This window comes from Oncorhynchus tshawytscha, linkage group LG12 (assembly GCF_018296145.1).
Source record: "Oncorhynchus tshawytscha isolate Ot180627B linkage group LG12, Otsh_v2.0, whole genome shotgun sequence".
Lineage (NCBI taxonomy): Eukaryota > Metazoa > Chordata > Actinopteri > Salmoniformes > Salmonidae > Oncorhynchus > Oncorhynchus tshawytscha.
Genome location: NC_056440.1, coordinates 14,877,039 through 14,898,454, shown reverse-complemented (window position 1 = coordinate 14,898,454; position 21,416 = coordinate 14,877,039). Strand labels below are relative to the sequence as shown.

Genomic DNA, 21,416 nt, shown 5'->3' with positions numbered 1-21,416 from the left:
GCCTCAATTCGACAGGGCAAGGACTCTACAAGGAGTCAAAAGCATTCCACAGTAATGCAAAAGCATTCTATCTTTCCCACAGTTGTGTCAAGTTGTCTGGATGTCCTTTGGGTGGTGGACCATTCTTGATACACACAGGGAACTGTTGTGTGTAAAATCCAGCAGCGTTGCACCTACTACCATACCCCGTTCAAAGGCACTTACAATTTTTATCTTGCCCATTCACCCTCTAAATGGCGCACATACACAATCCAGCTCTCAAATGTCTCAAGGCTTAAACATCCTTATTTAACCTGTCTTCTCAACTTCGTCTACACTGATTGAAGTGGATTTAACAAGTGACAACAATAAGGGATCATATCTTTCACCTGGTAAGTCCGTCATGGAAAGAGCCGGTGTTCCTAATGTTTTGTGCACTCAGTGTATGTTTGTCATTATTAAAATTTTTTCTTGTTTCAAATTTAGTAGAATAATGACAATGTTACAATGCAAATGTCATAAAATAGCTTCTTCATGTTATTTTGGAACTAAGCCTCCCTTGCACTGCACTATTTTGGAACACATTTTGCTTAATTGGTTTTGTTGGGCTGGTCCTCGTCTGCTCTGTAATCAAAGTCTTCCCATTGTTGGCTTCTACAGCCAGTTTTATCAACAAGTTTCTGGCGTGGAGGTATGAAGTTTCTGCTTGCTTCTCAAAAGGGGCCTGCGGTGTCAGCTGCAAGCGCAAGTAATTTGGCTAGTTTATTACTGCCCCCTTGAGGAGATTCAGACAAATTACTAGACAGACTCCATCCTCTAAATCCTTATATGATGTGACACGTGACAGAAGTACCGAAAGTATCAAATTATCGTGCTGAAAAGTTTTTCCTGTTCGAGTATTGATAAAGTACAGAAGTTTTGTATACCATGCAGCACTATTGTGAGCTAAGGCCGTCTCTCTGTCTCTCTGTGTGTGTGTCTAGGAAAACAGCTAGGAACTTCAACCAGCCCATGTGCAAGGCAGCCAAAGTCACCATCGTAGAGGTATGTGCCATGTCCCTGCACTCCAGCCCCCTTTCCCCTCCCCTGTCTATGGTACTGCTCTGCTGTCTTAACAGCACAGAGGGAGAGCTATTGTTGTTGCTGTTAATAGTAATACCATTTCCACTAATACTACTACTACTATTATTGTTGATGTCTTATTGCTGTTAGTCCCACTACTGTTGTTATAAGTGTATTTTGACAATGTAAGTAATTTAACTGGCCATGTCAATAAAGTCTGCTGAATTGAATAGAGAATCAAAGAGAGAAAAATTTGTGGTAGACAATGAGAAACCAGTAATATGACTACTGCCTCATTTGGATGGCCTGATGGAAAGTCTAGATGATACAAGTTGGCTCAGTCTGCTGGTATTATATCCACTTTTGGGGGTCACAATGTTATGTGGTCCAGTCCAGTGATTACCACATGGTGGCTCTCAGCCAGTCCTTCTGGGGTTGTGGCTTAAGACTGGGTTGTCCTTAGAAACATTGCTGGTCACAAGACAATTATTTTAAAAAACATAATTTTTGTAAAAGGAAAAAAAGTAATGTATCTATTTTGTAAATGTTTGAGTTGAACCTTTATTTAACTAGGCTAGTCAGTTACAGCCTGGAATCGAACCAGGGACTGTAGTGATGCTTCTTGCACTGAGATGCAATGCCTTAGACTGCTGCGCCGCTTCGAGAGACGTTAATGGAGGGGGGCACTGTGCAAAAGCGTTTGGGTACTGTTTCTGTTGTCTGGCCTCTCTCTCCATCAGTGTGATGCAGACTGGGTTGGGGCTTTGTGTGGTGACATTACTGCTCTCTGGGTCGTTTATGGCAGCTTGCCCTGAGCACATTGATCATCCTCCAGCCCCAGACTGGCTATAAACTGGCTGTCACCCCCATCACCAAACTTACGATGGCTGACATGAATCGCCAGAGACTCAGCATTTTAGCCTTTTGAGATATACCCCCCCCCACCCCCCCAGAGATGTAAACCACCAGCCCCTCCACCTGTCTCTGTGGAGATCTAAACCACCAGCCCCCCACCCACTGCTCTGTGGAGATATAAACCACTACCCCCGACCCTCATCTCTGTGGATATATAAACCACCAGCCCACCACCCTCTGCTCTGTGGAGATATAAACCACCAGCCCACCACCCTCTGCTCTGTGGAGATATAAACCACCAGCCCACCACCCTCTGCTCTGTGGAGATATAAACCACTACCCCCGACCCTCATCTCTGTGGATATATAAACCACCAGCCCACCACCCTCTGCTCTGTGGAGATATAAACCACCAGCCCACCACCCTCTGCTCTGTGGAGATATAAACCACCAGCCCACCACCCTCTGCTCTGTGGAGATATAAACCTCTACCCCCACCCTCTGCTCTGTGGAGAAATAAACCACCAGCCCCCACCCTCTGCTCTGTGGAGATATAAACCACTACCCCCACCCTCTGCTCTGTGGAGATATAAACCACTACCCCCACCCTCTGCTCTGTGGAGAAATAAACCACCAGCCCCCATCCTCTGCTCTGTGGAGATATAAACCACTACCCCACCCCTCCAGCCCCCCCGTTGTCTGTGTGAAGATATAAACCCTCTTAGTCATGAGAAGGAATGGAAAGTCTGACTCAGTAGCTGGGTGCTCAGGCTCTGGGCTGGATTCATGTGCTGGGAGAGAGAAGCGCTTTCTTATATTCCATTAGACACTTTCAATGTACAGTACTTCTCTTTTCAATTAATCCAAGGCAGCCGTTGAGATTTATCACGCTATATAGTGCAGAGGAGACCTAGCTGGAGAGCTGTCTGTTTTCAATGCAAGAAGCATATTTTATAAGTTAAGGCGGTAAAAGGGGTATCAGCGGGGTCGAAGATGTGAGTCCAGTGTGACTCTGGAACAACAGTCTTTTACAAGGACATTTACATTGGCTTATTCTGCCATGTACTCAAAGCGCTTTAGGCTACATTATATTGGGGAAAACTCAATTTATTCTCGACAAATGTGTAGCACCCACTTACTTGGCTTATAGGTATGTTGAAGTTGTTGATACTGTGTGTGTACGTGCGTGCGTGAGCGAGTGTGTGTTGTGAGTTCTCTTGAGGTCCGTGAATAATAAACCAGTTGAGTTGAGCGAGAGGAGAGATCCAGGCTGCTGGGGATGTAATTGTTTGTGTGTAATCATAAACTGTCGGCTTCAACCTTTAGGATTCTCAACCATCTGTCTCGAGTGTCTGAATACCATTTTAATGAATGAATGAATTACATTTTATTTTCGTGTCAAATCGCCAGTTGTCAACCCATCCCTTATGGGATTAATTTAAACAAACAAACATTACATTAATTCACTGTGATAATTCTTCTTCTGGTGTTCTCTGCAGTGCACATTACTATCAATACATAATAGTATATAAGGTTATGCAAACAACAATTATATCCCTAGAGCAGTACCATACATACATACATACATACATACATACATACATACATACATACATACATACATACATACATACAGTATCAGTCAAAAGTTTGGCCACACATTACTTATTCAAGGGTTTTTCTTTATTTTTACTATTTTCTACATTGTAGAATAATAGTGAAGATGTCAAAACTATGAAATAACACATGGAATCATGTAGTAATCAAAAAAGTGTTGAATATAAAATATATTTTGATATGTTTGAGATTCTTCAAAGTAGCCACCCTTTGCCTTGATGACAGCTTTGCACACGCTTGGCATTCTCTCAACCAGCTTCACCTGGAATGCTTTTACAGCAGTCTTGAAGGAGTTCCCACATATGCAGAGCACTTGTAGGCTGCTTTTCCTTCACTCTGCGGTCCAACTCAAACAGCTACTTTCGACCCTGGTGTTTGACCCCCATGGTGCGGCAGGTATTTAGCTGCTGCAGTGAGCTTTTTATGATTGCTTACTCACTCACTCACTCACTCACTCACTCACTCACTCACTCACTCACTCACTCACTCACTCACTCACTCACTCACTCAGAAAGTGCTGAACAAATAGTCCAACAACTTGATGGATGAAGTGGTTTATTTGGACTGCAAACTGATAATAAAGTGTGGTCTGTGCAATCATTTTTCATAGTCTAATGAGTCAAGCTTGATGGCAACTGTTGTTCAGGGGGCTTGGTCATCAAGCTTGGTTGTAAAACATTATTGCACATGACATATTTTATGGAGTACAGACCAAATGGCCTAAATTCATAACAAATCAACCACCCAAATGGTATTGATGTCATGTTTTTTACTAACTAGTGTAATTTGACACAGAACAACAGTGGGAAGGAAATTGAAAAGAGGGAAGGAAATTAAAACAAGGTCAGTAAAAAGAATGACATTGTTTTTAAAAGGGAGGGATATATTTTAGGTAGCCTAAATAAATGATACTTTAGGTACCCTATTTTCAATTGGTGTCACATCTCAATTAATGGACTTCACGTCTACTTAACACACTTCCCAACCATCCTTTGAAATCAGATTATGAACAGATGCTGAAAGACCAGAGTTCGAAAAATTGCATCCAACTTCTTAATTAATGGCCTTAGAACATCACGCACGGCATTTTTCTCGATGCCCAGGTAGGCTACACAAAAGAAACTTTCAATTTCAGCAGGAGGCTAATCTTTGAAGTTTTTTGTTGTTGCCTCCTTTTCATTTCCTTTCAAACAGCTGTCTGCATAACACAAATGCTTTTATCCCCCTATTGTCTAAATTGCAGTGAAGCCAACAGCAGACATAACCAACAGCATTCTAAGATGTGATGGGAGTAGCTCTTCTAATCTTAAATGTCTTCCTCACACAAACCCATAGTTATCAAACAGTTACTCCGCTGAGAGAATCACCAGCAGAGTTCTCGAACACTCTAGAGTACTCTTGCACACACAGCCATAGAATAAGTGGAAGAGATATTCCCATTCATAGCAAATCCTGCATCTGGGTGCACCCTATAAGGATTTGTCATTCAAATATGTCTATGGGATTTCGATTCTCTTGTCTCTTTAGAAAGCAACACAACCATGCTCAGTGTGACTGCTAATGCAAACATTATGACAATCACTTTTTTGGGTCAGCAAGAGCTGAGAATCCTTAGATGCACAATTTAATTATTTTATTTTTATTTCACATTTGTTTAAAATAGGCCATACAGGCAAAAATAATTACAATTTAGCCTTAACACGTTCGCCCTGTGTTCATTTTGTGACCTGAAAACAGACATGTCCTCATTTACCTCTTTTCATGGCAACTTCTTTTCATGGCACCAATGCACATGAACATTATCTATGAAATGTATGCAATATTGTATTGATATAATCATTAAGCCACTTTTATCTCTGATAGTGAAACAATTACAATCTCACTGAAGATAAGTGAATCTTTAATGGCAGAGCAAGTTCAGAATTTCAATCTGTGATGTTGTGGGTGTTGATCCTGGCGGTGATGATGTGGGTATTGATCCTGGCGGTGATGATGTGGGTATTGATCCTGGCGGTGATGATGTGGGTATTGATCCTGGCGGTGATGATGTGGGTATTGATCCTGGCGGTGACGATGTGGGTATTGATCCTGGCGGTGACGTTGTGGGTGTTGATCCTGGAGGTGACGTTGTGGGTGTTGATCCTGGAGGTGACGTTGTGGGTGTTGATCCTGGAGGTGACGTTGTGGGTGTTGATCCTGGAGGATCCTGGAGGTGATCCGTTGTGGGTGATCCTGGATCGTTGTGGTTGTTGATCCTGGAGGTGACGTTGTGGGTGTTGATCCTGGAGGTGACGTTGTGGGTGTTGATCCTGGAGGTGACGTTGTGGGTATTGATCCTGGAGGTGACGTTGTGGTTGTTGATCCTGGAGGTGACGTTGTGGTTGTTGATCCTGGAGGTGACGTTGTGGTTGTTGATCCTGGAGGTGACGTTGTGGGTGTTGATCCTGGCGGTGACGATGTGGGTGTTGATCCTGGCGGTGACGATGTGGGTGTTGATCCTGGCGGTGACGATGTGAGTGTTGATCCTGGCGGTAACGATGTGGGTGTTGATCCTGGCGGTGACGATGTGGGTGTTGATGCTGGAGGTGACGATGTGGGTGTTGATCCTGGCGGCGGTGATGATGTGGGTATTTATCATGGCACTGATGTTGTGGGTATTGATCTGTTGGTTTTCTGCTGCATGGGGCCCGAGTTTAGCAGTGAGAGGGAATAGGTTAGGTAATGGTGTACGCCTTCTGTCCAGTCTGACTCAGACCCAGAGGGATTGACAGCAGACAGACAGGTGGGCCTAAGTGGAGGACCCTCTCTACATTCACCCTTGTACCTCCAGTCTCAAGGTCTAAGGTGTCTGTGTGTCTCTCTGAGTCTCTCTGTCTGCGTGCACGCAGAGATTTGTCTGGATTTAAATTAAGTACCTCTATGCAGTGTATAGCATAACTGGACAAATAGTGTGAAGGTCATACTGAAGACATTGACATCTGGAAAGAATGTTGAGTTATTTATTGATAAGTATTTGTATAGAACAGATTTAGGTATTGAGATGGACAGGGGAAGGATTGCAGCAAATGTTCTTTAATTGCAGAAACATAGAAAGTGAAAAGCGAGCTGAATTCTAAAGTATTTTAAAAAATTCATTATCACACAAGCGGCAGTTGGTTATCTACAGCAGCATAGTATGTCAGGGTGCTGTTGATATATTGGACGGGGATGCTGAGTAGAAATATATTATATCATATAATGTGTACATGAGTTTACAACTGTTAGTTTCATTGTGAATAAAACACCAAACACGTACGCTATAGGAGCATGATACTGCCATGTATGACATAGTAGTTGACAATGACATTTATCACAACGATGGTCAGAGTAGTTGACGAAAACACATACAAGATCCGAGACCAGGATATGAAACTATGTCTGGTCATCTTCTGGCCTTGTCCCTTTAGTTAGGGCTGTACAGAGTTCGGTTGGTGGCAATTCCACGTCAACGGAATTACTACTTGATTTCGTTTTTTCACTTTAAAATGCATGCCAACAAAAACAATAGATTTTTGTTGGCATACATTTTGTTTTAAGAAACAATTTCCACAGAAAAATGTACAAAAACTAATTTAGTGGAAGAACTGTGCAGATGCAAACTTTGGTATTTTTTTTTATTTCACCATTATTTAACCAAGCAATAAATAGGCCAAAGTGGTGAAATAATTACAATTTAGCATTAACACTGGAGTGGTAGATGTGCAGATGATGATGTGCAAGTAGAGATGCTGGGGTGAAAAAGAGTAAGAGGATAAGTAACAATATGGGGATGAGGTAGTTTGGCTCTGTACAGGTACAGTGATCGTAAGCTGCTCTGACAGCTGATGCTTAAAGAGAGAGGGAGATGTAAGACTCCAGCTTTTAGTGATTTCTTTTTACAATTAATTCCAGTCATTGGCATCAGAGAACTGGAAGGAAAGGCGGCCAAAGTAAGTGTTGGCTTTGGGGATGACCAGTGAAATATACCTGCATCAATTTTCAGCGGATAATTTTAGAAAGAGAGGGTCCAGATTGTCTAGCCCAGCTGATTGGTAGGGATCCAGGTTTTGCAGCTCTTTTAGAACATCAGCTGTCTGGATTTGGGTGAATGAGAAGCGGGGGGGGGGGGTGTTAAGCATGTCCCAGTTTAGGTCACCTAACAGTACGAACTCGGAAGATAGATGGACACCAATTGGACACCAATTCACATATGGTGTCCAGGGTACAGCTGGCAGCTGAAGGGGGTCTATAACAAGTGGCAGCGGGGAGAGACTTGTTTCTGGAAAGGTGGATTTTTAAAAGTAGATACTCGAATTGTTTGGGTACAGACCTGGCTAGTATGACAGAACTCTGCAGGCTAAACTCTACAGTAGATTGCAACTCTGCCCCCTTTGGCAGTTCTATCTTGTCGGAAAATGTTATAGTTAGGGATGGAAATTTCAGGATTTTTGGTGGCCTTCCTAAGCCAGGATTCAGACACGGCTAGGACATCCGGTTTGGCGGAGTGTGCTAAAGCAGTGAATAAAACAAACTTAGGGAGGAGGCTTCTAATGTTAACATGCATGAAAGCAAGGCTTTTACGGTTAAAGAAGTCAACAAATGAGAGCGCCTGGGGAATGCGAGTGGTGCTGGGGGCTACAGGGCCTGGGTTAACCTCTAAATCACCAGAGGAACAGAGGAGGAATAGGATAAGGGTATGGCTAAAGGCTATAAGAACTGGTCATCTAGTGCGTACGGAACAGAGAGTAAAAGGAACAGATTTCTGGGTGAGGAAGAATAGATTCAAGGCATAATGTACAGACAAGCGTATGATAGGATGGGAGTACAGTGGACGTAAACCTAGGTATTGAGTGACGATGAGAGAGGTTTTGTCTCTAGAGGCACCATTTAAGTCAGGTGAGGCTACCACATGTATGGAGGGTGGAACAAAAGGGCTAGCTATAGCATATTGAGCAGGGCTGGAGGCTCTACATTGAAATAAGACAATCACTAACCAAAACAACAATAGACAAGGCATATTGACATTGGGGAGAGGCATGTGTAGCCGAGTGATCATAGGGTCCAGTGACTGGCAATAGATGAGTCAGGGAGCCAATTCAGTTGTCACTACTACGCTAGGCGAGCTGGAGACATTCAGACAGCTAGCGGGCCGGGGCTAGCAGATGGGCCTCTGGGGACATCGCAATGGAAAAACCTGTTGAAACCACCTCGGACAGTTGTGTTGGCAGACCAGTCATGATGTATCGGCGGGGCTCCGTGTCGGCAGTAAGGGGTCCAGGGCAATATTTTAGCCCAAGAATTGGCTGATTGACCTCTTCGGCTAGCCGGGAGATGGGCCTAGCTCGAGGCTAGCTTCAGGCTAACTGGTGCTTGCTTCGGGACAGAGACGTTAGCCAGGAGTAGCATCTCGGATAGCAGCTAGCTAGCTGTGATGATCCGGTGTAAAGGTTCAGAGCTTGCTGTAAGATTTCGGAGATGTGTTCGAGATAAAGCAGTCCGATATGCTCTGGGTTGATGCGCTGTGCAGACTGGCAGGAATTGAGTTGCAGGAGAGTATGTTCAGTCAGGATTTGCAGGAGAGTATGTTCAGTCAGGTGTAGCCTTATACGAAATAAGGCTACACCTTCTTGAAGCAACATATCTTTATTACACAAAAATGCATAATTATGGATATGAATGTCATTCTCCTCATATTTCACAAGATTGGACATCACAGTAGGGTAGAGTGGAGTTCAGTAGAGTACAATCTACTTTCCTTTACTGTGTTGTGCTATACTGTACTATTGTATTGGACTGTACTCTACTGTGCTTTACTCACTGTACTTATCTGTACTGTCCAAGCTTGTGAAACATACAGTGCCTTCAGAAAGTATTCATACCCCTTGACCTTTTTACACTTCTGTGACCCACCACCTCGATTCGGTCAGATGTAGCAACGGTTATTATTTCTTTCTTTATTATTTATTTTTTACATTGGATAGAAGTAGAGACTCAGAGCTAGAAAATGCTATATCATGCACATAACATTAGCTAGCAAGCCAGACAGTTAACATTAGCTAGATAGCTAACAGTATGCTTTAAGATGCAATGAAAATAACTTTCTGACAAAATTAGAAACATGTAATATCTTAAAGTAGCTAGCTAAACGCTCTTGCCTGTATACATGGATGAACGCTTCTCCCTCTCCACCATGAATGCCATGGCTGCCCTTAGTTTGAAGTTGTAATCTGAAGACAAGTGTTTTATACAACAGCCTTCTGTGATCTCTTTTTTTCTCCCTTCACATTTGCAATCATACTCTGCTTCCACTGGGGATTCCACTGCTTTCAAAACTCTGTCAACTTCTTTCGTGACAACAACACCATCACTGTCATCAGAAGACTCTACAATGTCTGGTTCAATGAAAAATGTTTTGTTGATCTTTGATGATAGCGCCTGTTAAATTCAGGGCAGCGATGTTGAGCAGTATAAACACTTTTGCAGTTCTCCATGATATTTTTCAAAAAGTCGCAGTAGCACGGATTATCTACACATACTGAGCAGTTCATGTTATAGACAGAAGCATGCTACATGGCAGACCAATCTGAACTCATCTCTCGGTATGTCCAGCCCATCCATTATTTCAGCCAGTCATGGCTAGCATGGAGGTTCCTGTCTCTTTTCGTGGCTAAACCATCTAGGCTCGGAATTTAACAATGTTATTCGTATTTACAGATGGCATACACGTTTGTTATTAAGGCACATGAAAGTTAACATGTTCCATAAGGCATTTCCGTCAAAAATCATGTAAGAAATGTATCATTTTTCTGTTCAAATGCCTCTACTGTGAAGTAGTGACGCGGACATACACCAAGCTTCCTGAAATGGGCAGTGGTGGAAAAAATACCCAATTGTCATACTTAAGTCATTTTCTATGAAAACAACTTTACTTTTACTCACGTAACAGTCACCCAGTAAAATTCAAAAAAGTCTAAAAGTATTTGGTTTAAAATACACTTAAGTATCAAAAGTATAAATCATTTCAAATTCCTTATTAAGCAAACCAGACGGCACCATATTTGTTTTTATTTTTTATTTACGGATAGCCAGGGGCACACTCCAACATTCAGATATAATTTACAAAACGAAGTGTGTGTGTTTAGTGGGTCTGCCAGATCGGAGGCAGTAGGGATGACCAGGGAGGTTCTGTTGATAAGTGTGTGAATTGGACCATTTTCCTGTCCTGCTAAGCATTCAAAATGTAATGAGTACTTTAGTGAAGTAAAAGTAGTTGAAAATATACATAGTAAATTACAGATACCCAAAAAAACTACTTAAGTACTTTTCTCCACTGGAAACAGGTCACATTTTGGTTGTGTTAGAGCCTAAATTCAAAATGGATTAAATAAATAAAAATATCACCTATCAACACACAATACCCCATAATGACAAAGTGAAAACACGTTTTTAGAAATGTTTGCAAATGTATTGATAATGAAATACAGAAAAGGGTATCTAATTTACATATCAAGTATATCAACAATCTACACAAAATACTCTCAGTGAAAAAAAAAGAAAATGAAACACTAATATATTTTGATTAGATAAGTATTTAACCCCCTGAGTCGATAGATATTAGAATCACCTTTGGCAGCAATTACAGCTGTAAGTCTTTCTGGGTAAGTCTCTAAGAGCTTTGCACACCTGGATTGTAGAATATTTGCACTTTATTTTATTCTTCAAAGCCTGTCAAGACGATTTTAAGTGAAAACTGTAATTAGGCCACTCAGGAACATTCAATGTCATTTTGGTAAGCAAGTCCAGTGTATATTTGGCTGTTGGAAAAGACACCGAAGCAGATGTTTTTACAAAATGTTTTATCTACCAATAGGTGCCCTTCTTTGAGAGTCAATGGAAAACCTCCCTGGTCTTTGTTGTTGAGTCTGTGTTTGAAATTCACTGATTGACTGAGAGACCTTACAGATCACTTTGTGAGGCACAGAGATGAGGTAGTCAGGGGTAAAAACTTCATTAAAAAATCTTATTAAACACTGTAATTGCACACAGAGTGAGTCCATGCAACCTATTATGTGACTAGCACATTTTTACCCCTGAACTTATTTAGGCTTGCCATTTCAAAGGGGTTGAATTTTATTTATTTATTTCACCTTTATTTAACCAGGTAGGCTAGTTGAGAACAAGTTCTCATTTACAACTGCGACCTGGCCAAGATAAATCATAGCAGTGTGAACAGACAGCAACACAGAGTTACACATGGAGTAAACAATTAACAAGTCTAACACAGTAGAAAAAATAAAAAAAGAGTGTGCAAAAGGCATGAGGAGGTAGGCGAATAATTACAATTTAACAGATTAACACTGGAGTGATAAATTATCAGATGGTCCACTGTGCAGGTAGAGATACTGGTGTGCAAAAGAGCAGAAAAGTAAATAAATAAAAACAGTATGGGGATGAGGTAGGTAAATTGGGTGGGCTATTTACCGATGGACTATGTACAGCTACAGCGATCGGTTAGCTGCATAGATGGCAGATGTTTAAAGTTGGTGAGGGAGATAAAAGTCTAAAACTTCAACGATTTTTGCAATTCGTTCCAGTCACAGGCCGCAGAGAACTGGAAGGAAAGGCGGCCAAATGAGGTGTTGGCTTTAGGGATGATCATTGAGATACACCTGCTGGAGCGCGTGCTACGGGTGGGTGTTGCCATCGTGACCCTCGAACTGAGATAAGGCAGAGCTTTACCTAGCATGGACTTGTAGATGACCTGGAGCCAGTGGGTCTGGCGACAAATATGTAGCGAGGGCCAGCTTACTAGAGCATACAGGTTGCAGTGGTGGGTGGTATAAGGTTCTTTAGTAACAAAGCGGATGGCTCTGTGATAAACTGCATCCAGTTTGCTGAGTAGAGTATTGGAAGCCATTTTGTAGATGACATCGCCGAAGTCGAGGATCGGTAGGATAGTGAGTTTAACTAGCGTAAGTTTGGCGGCGTGGGTGAAGGAGGCTTTGTTGTGAAATAGAAAGCCGATTCTAGATTTGATTTTGGATGGGAGATGTTTGATATGAGTCTGGAAGGAGAGTTTACAGTCTAGCCAGACACCTAGGTACTTATAGATGTCCACATCTTCTAGGTCGGAACCATCCAGGGTGGTGATGCTAGTCGGGCGTACGGGTGCAGGCAGCGAACGGTTGAAAAGCAGGCATTTGGTTTTACTAGCGTTTAAGAGCAGTTGGAGGCCACGGAAGGAGTATTGTATGATGTTGAAGCTCGTTTGGAGGTTAGATAGCACAGTGTCCAAGGGCCAGAAGTATACAGAATGGTGTCGTCTGCGTAGAGGTGGACCAGGGAATCGCCCGCAGTAAGAGCAACATCATTGATATATACAGAGAAAAGAGTAGGCCCGAGAATTGAACCCTGTGGCACCCCCATAGAGACTGCCAGAGGACCGGACAACATGCCCTCTGATTTGACACACTGAACTCCGTCTGCAAAGTAGTTGTTGAACCAGGCAAGGCAGTCATTAGAAAAACCGAGGCTACTGAGTCTGCCGATAAGAATATGGTGATTGACAGAGTCGAAAGCCTTGGCCAGTTCGATGAAGACTGCTGCACAATACTGTCTTTTATCGATGGCGGTTATGATATCGTTTAGTACCTTGAGCGTGGCTGAGGTGCACCCGTGACCGGCTCGGAAACCAGATTGCACAGCGGAGAAGGTACGGTGGGATTCGAGATGGTCAGTGATCTGTTTGTTGACTTGGCTTTCGAAGACCTTAGATAGGCAGGGCAGGATGAATATTTATTGACTCAAGACATTTCAGCTTTTCAGAAATGCAATTAATACAAAATAAAAACATAATGACAAAGTGAAAACATGTTTTAGAAATGTTAGCTAATTATTTGAAAATGAAATACAGAAATCTCATTTACAGAAGTTTTCACACCCCTGAGTCAGTACTTTGTAGAAGTACCTTTTGCAGCGATTTCAGATCTGAGAGGTTTCCACACCTGGAATGTGGAACATTTTCCCATTATTCTTTTCAAAGTTCTTAAAGCTCTATCAAATCGGTTGTTGATCATTGCTATACAACAATTTTCAGGTCTTGCCATAGATTTCCAGGTAGATTTAAGTCAAAACTGTAACTCGGCCACTCGGGAACATTGTAAAACTGCTTGACTGAGGGACCTTAGAAATAATTCTATGTGTGGGGTACAGAGATGAGGTAATCATTCAACCATCTTGCTAAATACTATTATTGCACACAGAGTGAGTCCATGGAACTCATGTGACGTGTTAATCACATGTTTACTCCTGAACTTATCTATGCTTCTCATAACAAAGGGCTTGAATACTTATTGACTCAAAACATTTTAGCTTTTCATTTTTTATTCATATGTAAAACTTTTAAAAACTATTCCACTTTGATATTATGGGATATTTTGTGTAGTTGGACAGTTACGATCTCATTTCAATCCGTTTATAATTCAGGCTGTAACACAACAAAACGTTAAAAAAAGTCTAGGGGTTTGAATACTTTCTGAAGGCATTGATAGGTTCAGATTTGGTCCAGTCCGGTCCGTCTGTGGAAGTTACCGTTAAGGCCAGGGTGGACTGTTGGTCGGTGCTCAGTGGGTGAGGATGCTATTTACAGTAAATGGAAAGAGAGGTGGCTCATGCGTAGGAGTCAGTAAGTGCTGGGAGAGGTGACATTATCTGAATAGTGAGAAATAGAGAGGGAGAGAGGGGAGGGGTTGTCCAGACAGACTGTTTTAACACTCTTGGATTGACCACCAGACGTCAGAAAGAAATCAGGGAGGACAGTATCAGGTGACCCAATTGTGGTTTGTGACTATTATGATTTCCCATTGTATTCAATTCAGTTGCAGTAATTCCATTACAGTTTTTGGATAATTCTGTTAACAATTCGGTAACAGTATTGTTAGTTTTACCTGGTGCAGGTCTACAATTTTGTTTCTGGTGTCCTTTGACAGCTCTTTGGTCTTGGCCAAAATTGATATCAGTAAAATCATTTAAACTAATTGGTATAACTAATTGGACTTTCATTATCCTCCCTCGTCATGAGAGAGAAAGAAAATTGAAAATATCTTACAGAAGGTATACAATTTCTCAAAATAAATGTACGTTTTGATATTAGTTAGCAGGGGTCTTTACGTCAACATGATTGTGTTTTTATGTATTTGTAATACTTTTTAAGACTTTCTGGTAGAAGTTTTCTAAGACCCATTTTTTCCATCTGTTTTCTAGAAATCAAAGCTTTTACTTATGGCAATTTTTTTTTAAATGGAGAATGGTTGAAAAATGTATATATTGCTTAATTTACCCAAATATAGACTCTTACATGCTAACCAGACCTCTGTTGATTTTGTCCACCCACACCAGATGCGACCAGGAGCCTCAGGTTGAAATATCAAAACGAACTCTGAACTTACCATATTAATTTGGGGACAGGTTGAAAAGCATTAATAATTTATGGCAATTTAGCTATCTTGCTGTTGCTAGCTAATTTGTCCCGGAATATAAACATTGGGTTGTTATTTTACCCTGAAATGCACAAGGTCCTCTACTCTGACAAGTAATCCACAGATAAAAGGGTAAACCGAGTTAGTTTCTAGTAATCTCTCCTCCTTCAGGCTTCTTCTTCTTTGGACTTCATATGGTGGTTGGCAACCAACTTTAAGGTGCATTACCACCACCAACTTGACTCGAGTGTGGATCTCAGTTCATCCACGTGGGTATATGCTCCTAAAAATGAATGAGGAGATGGGAGAGGCAGGACTTGTAGCGCATCAAGCGTCACAAATTGGACCAAGTTCTATTCTATAAGATGCACAAGCGGTGCGGGTGCAATGATTGAATAAAATTTATGTGTCAGCATGTTAGCTTTCATTTGACACCAAATTTGATATGTTCCTACGAACTTCATGCTGGTGCTCATGGGACCTTTCAGATGGAAATGCCCTTGGGTACAAAGCTGTAGTGTTTACTTACAGACAATTCCTCCCAAATCCTTAGTTTAACTCTGGGATTTTTACACTGGCAAGAGTCTACACTATACATAGAGGTCAAGTTCCTACACTGGATGGTTGGTCGTGGTTGTGATGTGCAGAGAATAAAATGAGTTATTTTCCCAGCATGGCTGAGCTGTTTCTGACAATGTTGTTGAAGATGTAGCCTACCACTGTGCTCCTCACTTATCCTGTCACACTTCAATGAAAGTTACCAGATCAATCCTGTTCTCAACTCTACATCAGATACAGGCTACTGTGCTATAGTCAACTGATCTCGACTTAACCCTCAGTCTTCCAAACGTGAAATTGAACTAGCTAATGGTTTTCCTGGTAAAAAAAGACAACTCAATGATATGATTTACATCATAGGACAACGATATAGAATAGCATTTTGGCAGTCTGCCCTGGTTGCTGGCCAACGACACTCTGCTCGGCTCCATTTTGGAATGTTCTGTAGCCCCCATCTCTCGGTCTGTTATCCCCTTATCACAGATACAATCAGGGTGTTCAATCAAAGCTGTCTTTTTGCATTATCACAACCGTCTTTGCCTCCCCTCCCCTCTTCTTTGAGTGTGTGTGTGTGTGAGTATGCGTCTGTGTGCCTTTTTTCATGTCAGCTTGGGGTGTATTTGGATATTGACAGCATCCATCCTCCAAGGTGTTATCTCCCTCACACTGTCTATCCATCTGGTCCTAGACACCACTCTCTGTGGGCTTCATGATAGAAGACTGTGGCGTGGGGATTGAAAGGACTCCCATTACTCTACCAAAAGCTCCACAGGTTGACAAGGGAGAGAGGAGATGTTGGACGCTAACAAAGAGGAGCTCTTAGATGTAGTTTCTCTATTGAGCTTTGAGTGCGGACTTGAAGCCTATTCAGCTAATTGTTAGATTTAATTGATTTTCCTACTGTAAGTGGAGAAGAGACCCATCGACTTGCTTCGGGAATGTTGTGGATTATTTTTCATGGCCATCTTCAGTCTTCTGTGCATGGATGAATAGAGTGTGTCTGTGTGAGACTCACAGCTTTACTCTAACATCATTGTGGGTAGTGTGAATGACAGAGCAGAGACTTGTAAAGCTGTTCAACTTCATAAAACCCAGGACATATTCATCACTTTCCAATATCCCCCCTTTTATATAGAGTAGGCTTTCATTTCACTGCTACCAAACTTCTATATTATTTACATTGAGAGCACACTGGTAGCTAAGATAAAATTCATATTGAGAACCTGTACCCTGCTCCTTGTAGGGGGAGTGGGACAGCAAAGTTAGCCAAGAGCTGAAGAGAAAGCTCACCTTGGGGTGACTTCACACCTCTCTCTTTCCCTTGGTACATCTTCTCCATAGCAATCGGCGGTAAATTTAGGCCGTGGTTCAGACCTAGGGCCCTGAGCTTAATGATGAGCTTGGAGGGTACAATGGTGTTGAAGACTGAGCTATAGTCAATGAACAGCATTCTGACATGGGTAATCTTCTTGTACAGATGGGACAGGGCAGTGTGCAGTGCGAGGTCGATTGCATTGTCTGTGCATCTATTGTGGCGGTAAGCAAATTGAAGTGGGTCTAGGGTGTAAGGTGGAGGTGATATGACGCTTAACTAGCCTCTCAAAGCACTTCATGGTGACAGAAGTGAGTTCTACGATGCGATAGTCATTTAGTTCAGTTACCTTCTGCTTTCTTGGGTACAGGAACAATGGTGGACATCTTGGAGCAAGTGGGGACAGCAGGCTGGGATAGGGAGAAATTGAATATGTCCGTACACACTCCAGCTAGCTGGTCTGCGCATGCTCTGAGGACGCGGCTAGGGTTGCTGTCTGGGCAGCTTAAATGTCTTACTCATTTTGGCCACGGAGAACGAGAACCCACAGTCTTTTGGTGTGGGAGCGTCGGTGGCACTGTCTTAACCTCGACACGGGCGAAGAAGTTGTTTAGCTTGTCTGGGTGCAAGGCGTCGGTGTCTGCGATGTGGCTCGTTTTCTCTTTGTAATCCCCGATTGTCTGTACACCCTGCCACATACGTCTTGCCTGAGCTGTTGAATTGCGACTCCACTTTGTCTCTGTACTGACATTTTGCTTGCCTTACAGAGGGAATAACTACACTGTTTGTATTCAACCATATTCCTAGTCACCCCTGCCATGGTTAATTGCGGTGGTTCTCGCTTTCAGGTTTGCGCAAATGCTGCCATCTATCCACAGTTTCTGGTTTGGGTAGGTTTTAATAGTCATCGTGTGAACAGTGTTCCCGATACACTTCCTGATGAACTCAGTCACTGTGTCCAAATAAACATCAATGTTATACTCTGAGGCTACCTGGAACATATCCCAGTCTGCGTGATCAAAATTATCTTGAAGCATGGATTCCCATTGGTCAGACCAGCATTGAATAAACCTTAGCACGGGTACTTCCTGTTTCTGTTTCTGCCTATAAGAAGGGAGGAGCAGAATGGAGTTTGTTTTGATTTGCTGATGGGAGGAAGACCTTGTAGGCGTCTCAATAAGGTGAGTTGCAGTGATATATTGTTTTTCCTAAGCGAGTACTACAGTCAATGTGTTGATAGAACTTCGGTAGGGTTTTCCTCAAATTTGCTTTATTGAAATCCCCAGCTACAATAAATCCAGCCTCAGGATATGTGGTTTCCAGTTTGCATAAAGTTCAGTGTTCCTTGAGGGCCGTCGTGGTATCGGCTTGAGGGGGAATATACACGAGGATTCTCTTGTGAGGTAACACGGTCGGCATTTGATTGTGAGGTATTCTAGGTCGGGTGAACAAAAGGATTTGAGTTTCTGTATGTTATCACAGTCACACCATGAGTAGTTAATCATGAAACATACACTCCCGCATTATTTCTTCCCGGAGAGTTCTTTATTCCTGTCTGCATGATGAAGCCAGCTGGATGTATGGACAGGGACAGCATATCCCGAGAGAGCCATGTTTCTGTGAAACAGAGTCTGTCTACTTTATAAACAGAGCTCGTCTACTTTATTGTTCAGAGACTGAACATTAGCGAGTAATATACTCTGAAGCAGTGGATGGTGTGGCCGCCTCCTGAGTCGGACTAGAAGTCTTCACCTGATACCTTTTCTCCGTCGACTGCGTTTTGGAGCACCCTCTGGGATAAGTTCAATTTATCGTGGGGGTACGAAGAAATGATCCAATTTGAGAAGGTCGTATTCCTCGTCGTAATGCTGAGTTACCGCCACGCTGATATCCAAACATTTTTTTCTGGATGTATGTAATAACGCACAAAAAACAAAATACTGCAAAGTTGCTTAGGAGCTAGAAGCAGAGCTGCCATGTCTGTCTGCGCCATCTTACTTTCCGACCCAGAGTTACCTCTTCTGCAGAGGATATGTTTGTTGGAGTTACCAGCCTCAGAAATGGACAATTAACTGCACTTCAGTTTGTACCACAGAGTTCAAGTAACAGACACATCACAACATCAGCTATTCAGAGGACACTGTGTGAATCAGGCCTTCATGGTCTAATTGCTGCAAAGAAACCACTACTAAAGTACACCAATAAGAAAAAGAGACTTGTTTGGGCCAAGAAAGATGCAGAGTAGGTGAACGCATGATCTCCGCATGTGTGGTTCCCACTGTGAAGCATGGAGGAGGTGTGATGGTGTGGGGGTTCTTTGCTGGTGACACTGTTTGTGATTTATTTCGATTTCAAGGCGCACTTAACCAGCATGGCTACCACAGCATTCTGCAGTGATACGCCATCCCATTTGGTTTGCGCGTAGTAAAACACACCTCCAGATTATGTTAAGGCCTATTTGACCAATAAGGAGAGTGATGGAGTGCTGCATCAGATGTCCTGGCCTCCACAATCACCTGACCTCAACCCAATTGAGATGGTTTGGGATGAGTTGGACCGCAGAGTGAAGGAAAAGCAGCCAACAAGTGCTCAGCATATGTGGGAACTCCTTCAAGACTTTTTGAAAAACATTCCAAGTGAAGCTGGTTGAGAGAAAGCCAAGAGTGTGCAAAGCTGTCATCAAGGCAAAGGTTGGCTACTTTGAAGAATCTCAAATATAAAATCTATTTTGATTTGTTTAACACTTTTTATTCTTTACTAGATGATTCCATATGTGTTATTTCATAGTTTTGTTGTCTTCACAATTTATTCTACAATGTGAAAAATGGTCAAAATAAAGAAACTTTTGAATGAGTAAGTGTGTCCAAGCTTTTGACTGGCTGTGTGTGTGTGTGTGTGTGTGTGTGTGTGTGTGTGTGTGTGTGTGTGTGTGTGTGTGTGTGTGTAAAAGTCGATAATGTCCATATTAATGTTTTAAAATGTATGTAAATTGTTAAGTATTTTTGTCTGTAATGTCTTTTTCGTTGTGTCGGACTGCAGGAAGACTAGGTGTCAGCATTGGCGTCAGCTAATGGGGATCCCCCAAAAATATGTCCAGCCCTTATATTTATCCTCACTGGTGTTTTACTATTTTCTTTTCCGGATAACCAGGGCTACAAGTAGAACACAAAACTATATGACTTAAACAGTTGCATTAGTGAGTTTTATTGACAAATGTAAAAAAAAAAAAAATAATTAAAAAAAAAGGTTTGCCAAAGCAAAAACCTGATCAAAATGAATGTATATGAAGCTGTAAGTACAGAAATGGTTTGGTCAGCGGGAAATTAATATCCAACTAGTCAGTGACAACCGTTTAGAGTTTGTGACAGCAACTATGTGAGGTTATTACAGTATTATAGACACTATGTCCTTGTGTTTCTTATGATCTTCTGTGTAGAAGAACCTCTCACCTTCTAACAACTCTTGTGTAGCTGGTGAGTGTTGTAGATTCTCAGCTTTTCATAGATAGCTTTTAATAGTTTGTAGCTTTTAATAGTTCTGACTCTACAGAAGTTGTTTTAAAAAGACCCCGTTCCAGACCCCTTCGGGATCCACCCTTGTCTCACGAACACCGCTCTAGCCCAGCCCCCCGTTAATCTCACAGACTAATAGTTGAATCCAATGGATGCAGAAGAAATCCAATCCCAGACCAATCCAGTGGTACAACCAAGAAGTCTGTAGCTCAAACACACAATGTTTAAAAGGGGTTAGAAGTCCAGATTTGAATTAAAAACTGGTTTGTTCAAATTAGACCAGAGGTAATTGAGTTCATTACTGTCACAGATTCAGGCCTTATGGGCTGGTGTTGTGTTGGTTTCTGCAGCCCACCCCTATTTGTGCCTACTTCCTTATTTCACTTCCCAGTGCACCAACTAAGACGAGACAACACAACACGCCAGCCAACCATGACATTTCCTCTCTCTCTCTCACACACAAACACACACACAGACACACACACACAGACAGACACAGTGGGAGATGGCTATAAATAAGTTGCATAATGAGAGTGTGGTGTCACTGTCCTCATGCTCCGTCGCCTGCAGCCAGACTGTCCCCAACTTCCCCTAGCCGACACGCCTCACACACACACACACACACACACGAACACACACTCTCTCTCTCTCCCCTCTTTCTGAATATGCAAATTTAGAATCTGGCATTGCAAGGTTTGACTGGATCATGGCTTTAGACTGGTATATAATAAAGGTTTAGGGAAAGCTGAGCCAAAGTTCAAGGAGAAATTAATGCCCTTCATGTCTGCTGATCAGAGCAATGTGTCTGATCTTCACTCAAACACTGTTAAAACACACAGTCGAAGGTGGGTCAGGGCTGGGTCACAACCGTTCATTCACATCAGTGGATCTTTCACAGGGCCAGATCAACAGGTTAATGTGCGTGTCAAATCAAATCAAAGGTTATTCGTCATGTACACAGGTTACAGCAGGTATAAATGCTGCAGTCAAATGCTTACTTGCAAGCACCCTCATCAGTGCAGTAAAA

At 42.2% G+C, this 21,416-nt stretch overlaps 1 protein-coding gene across 1 annotated transcript in view; it reads left to right on the top strand.

The window, feature by feature from the left end:
- LOC112262590 (succinyl-CoA:3-ketoacid coenzyme A transferase 1, mitochondrial) overlaps positions 1-21,416 on the top strand; it is a 130,053-nt gene that overhangs the window by 19,520 nt on the left and 89,117 nt on the right. The window contains exon 7 of the mRNA XM_024438216.2: positions 963-1,023. Coding sequence (XP_024293984.1) covers positions 963-1,023 — 61 coding nt within the window. The remainder of the gene's footprint in view (positions 1-962; positions 1,024-21,416) is intronic.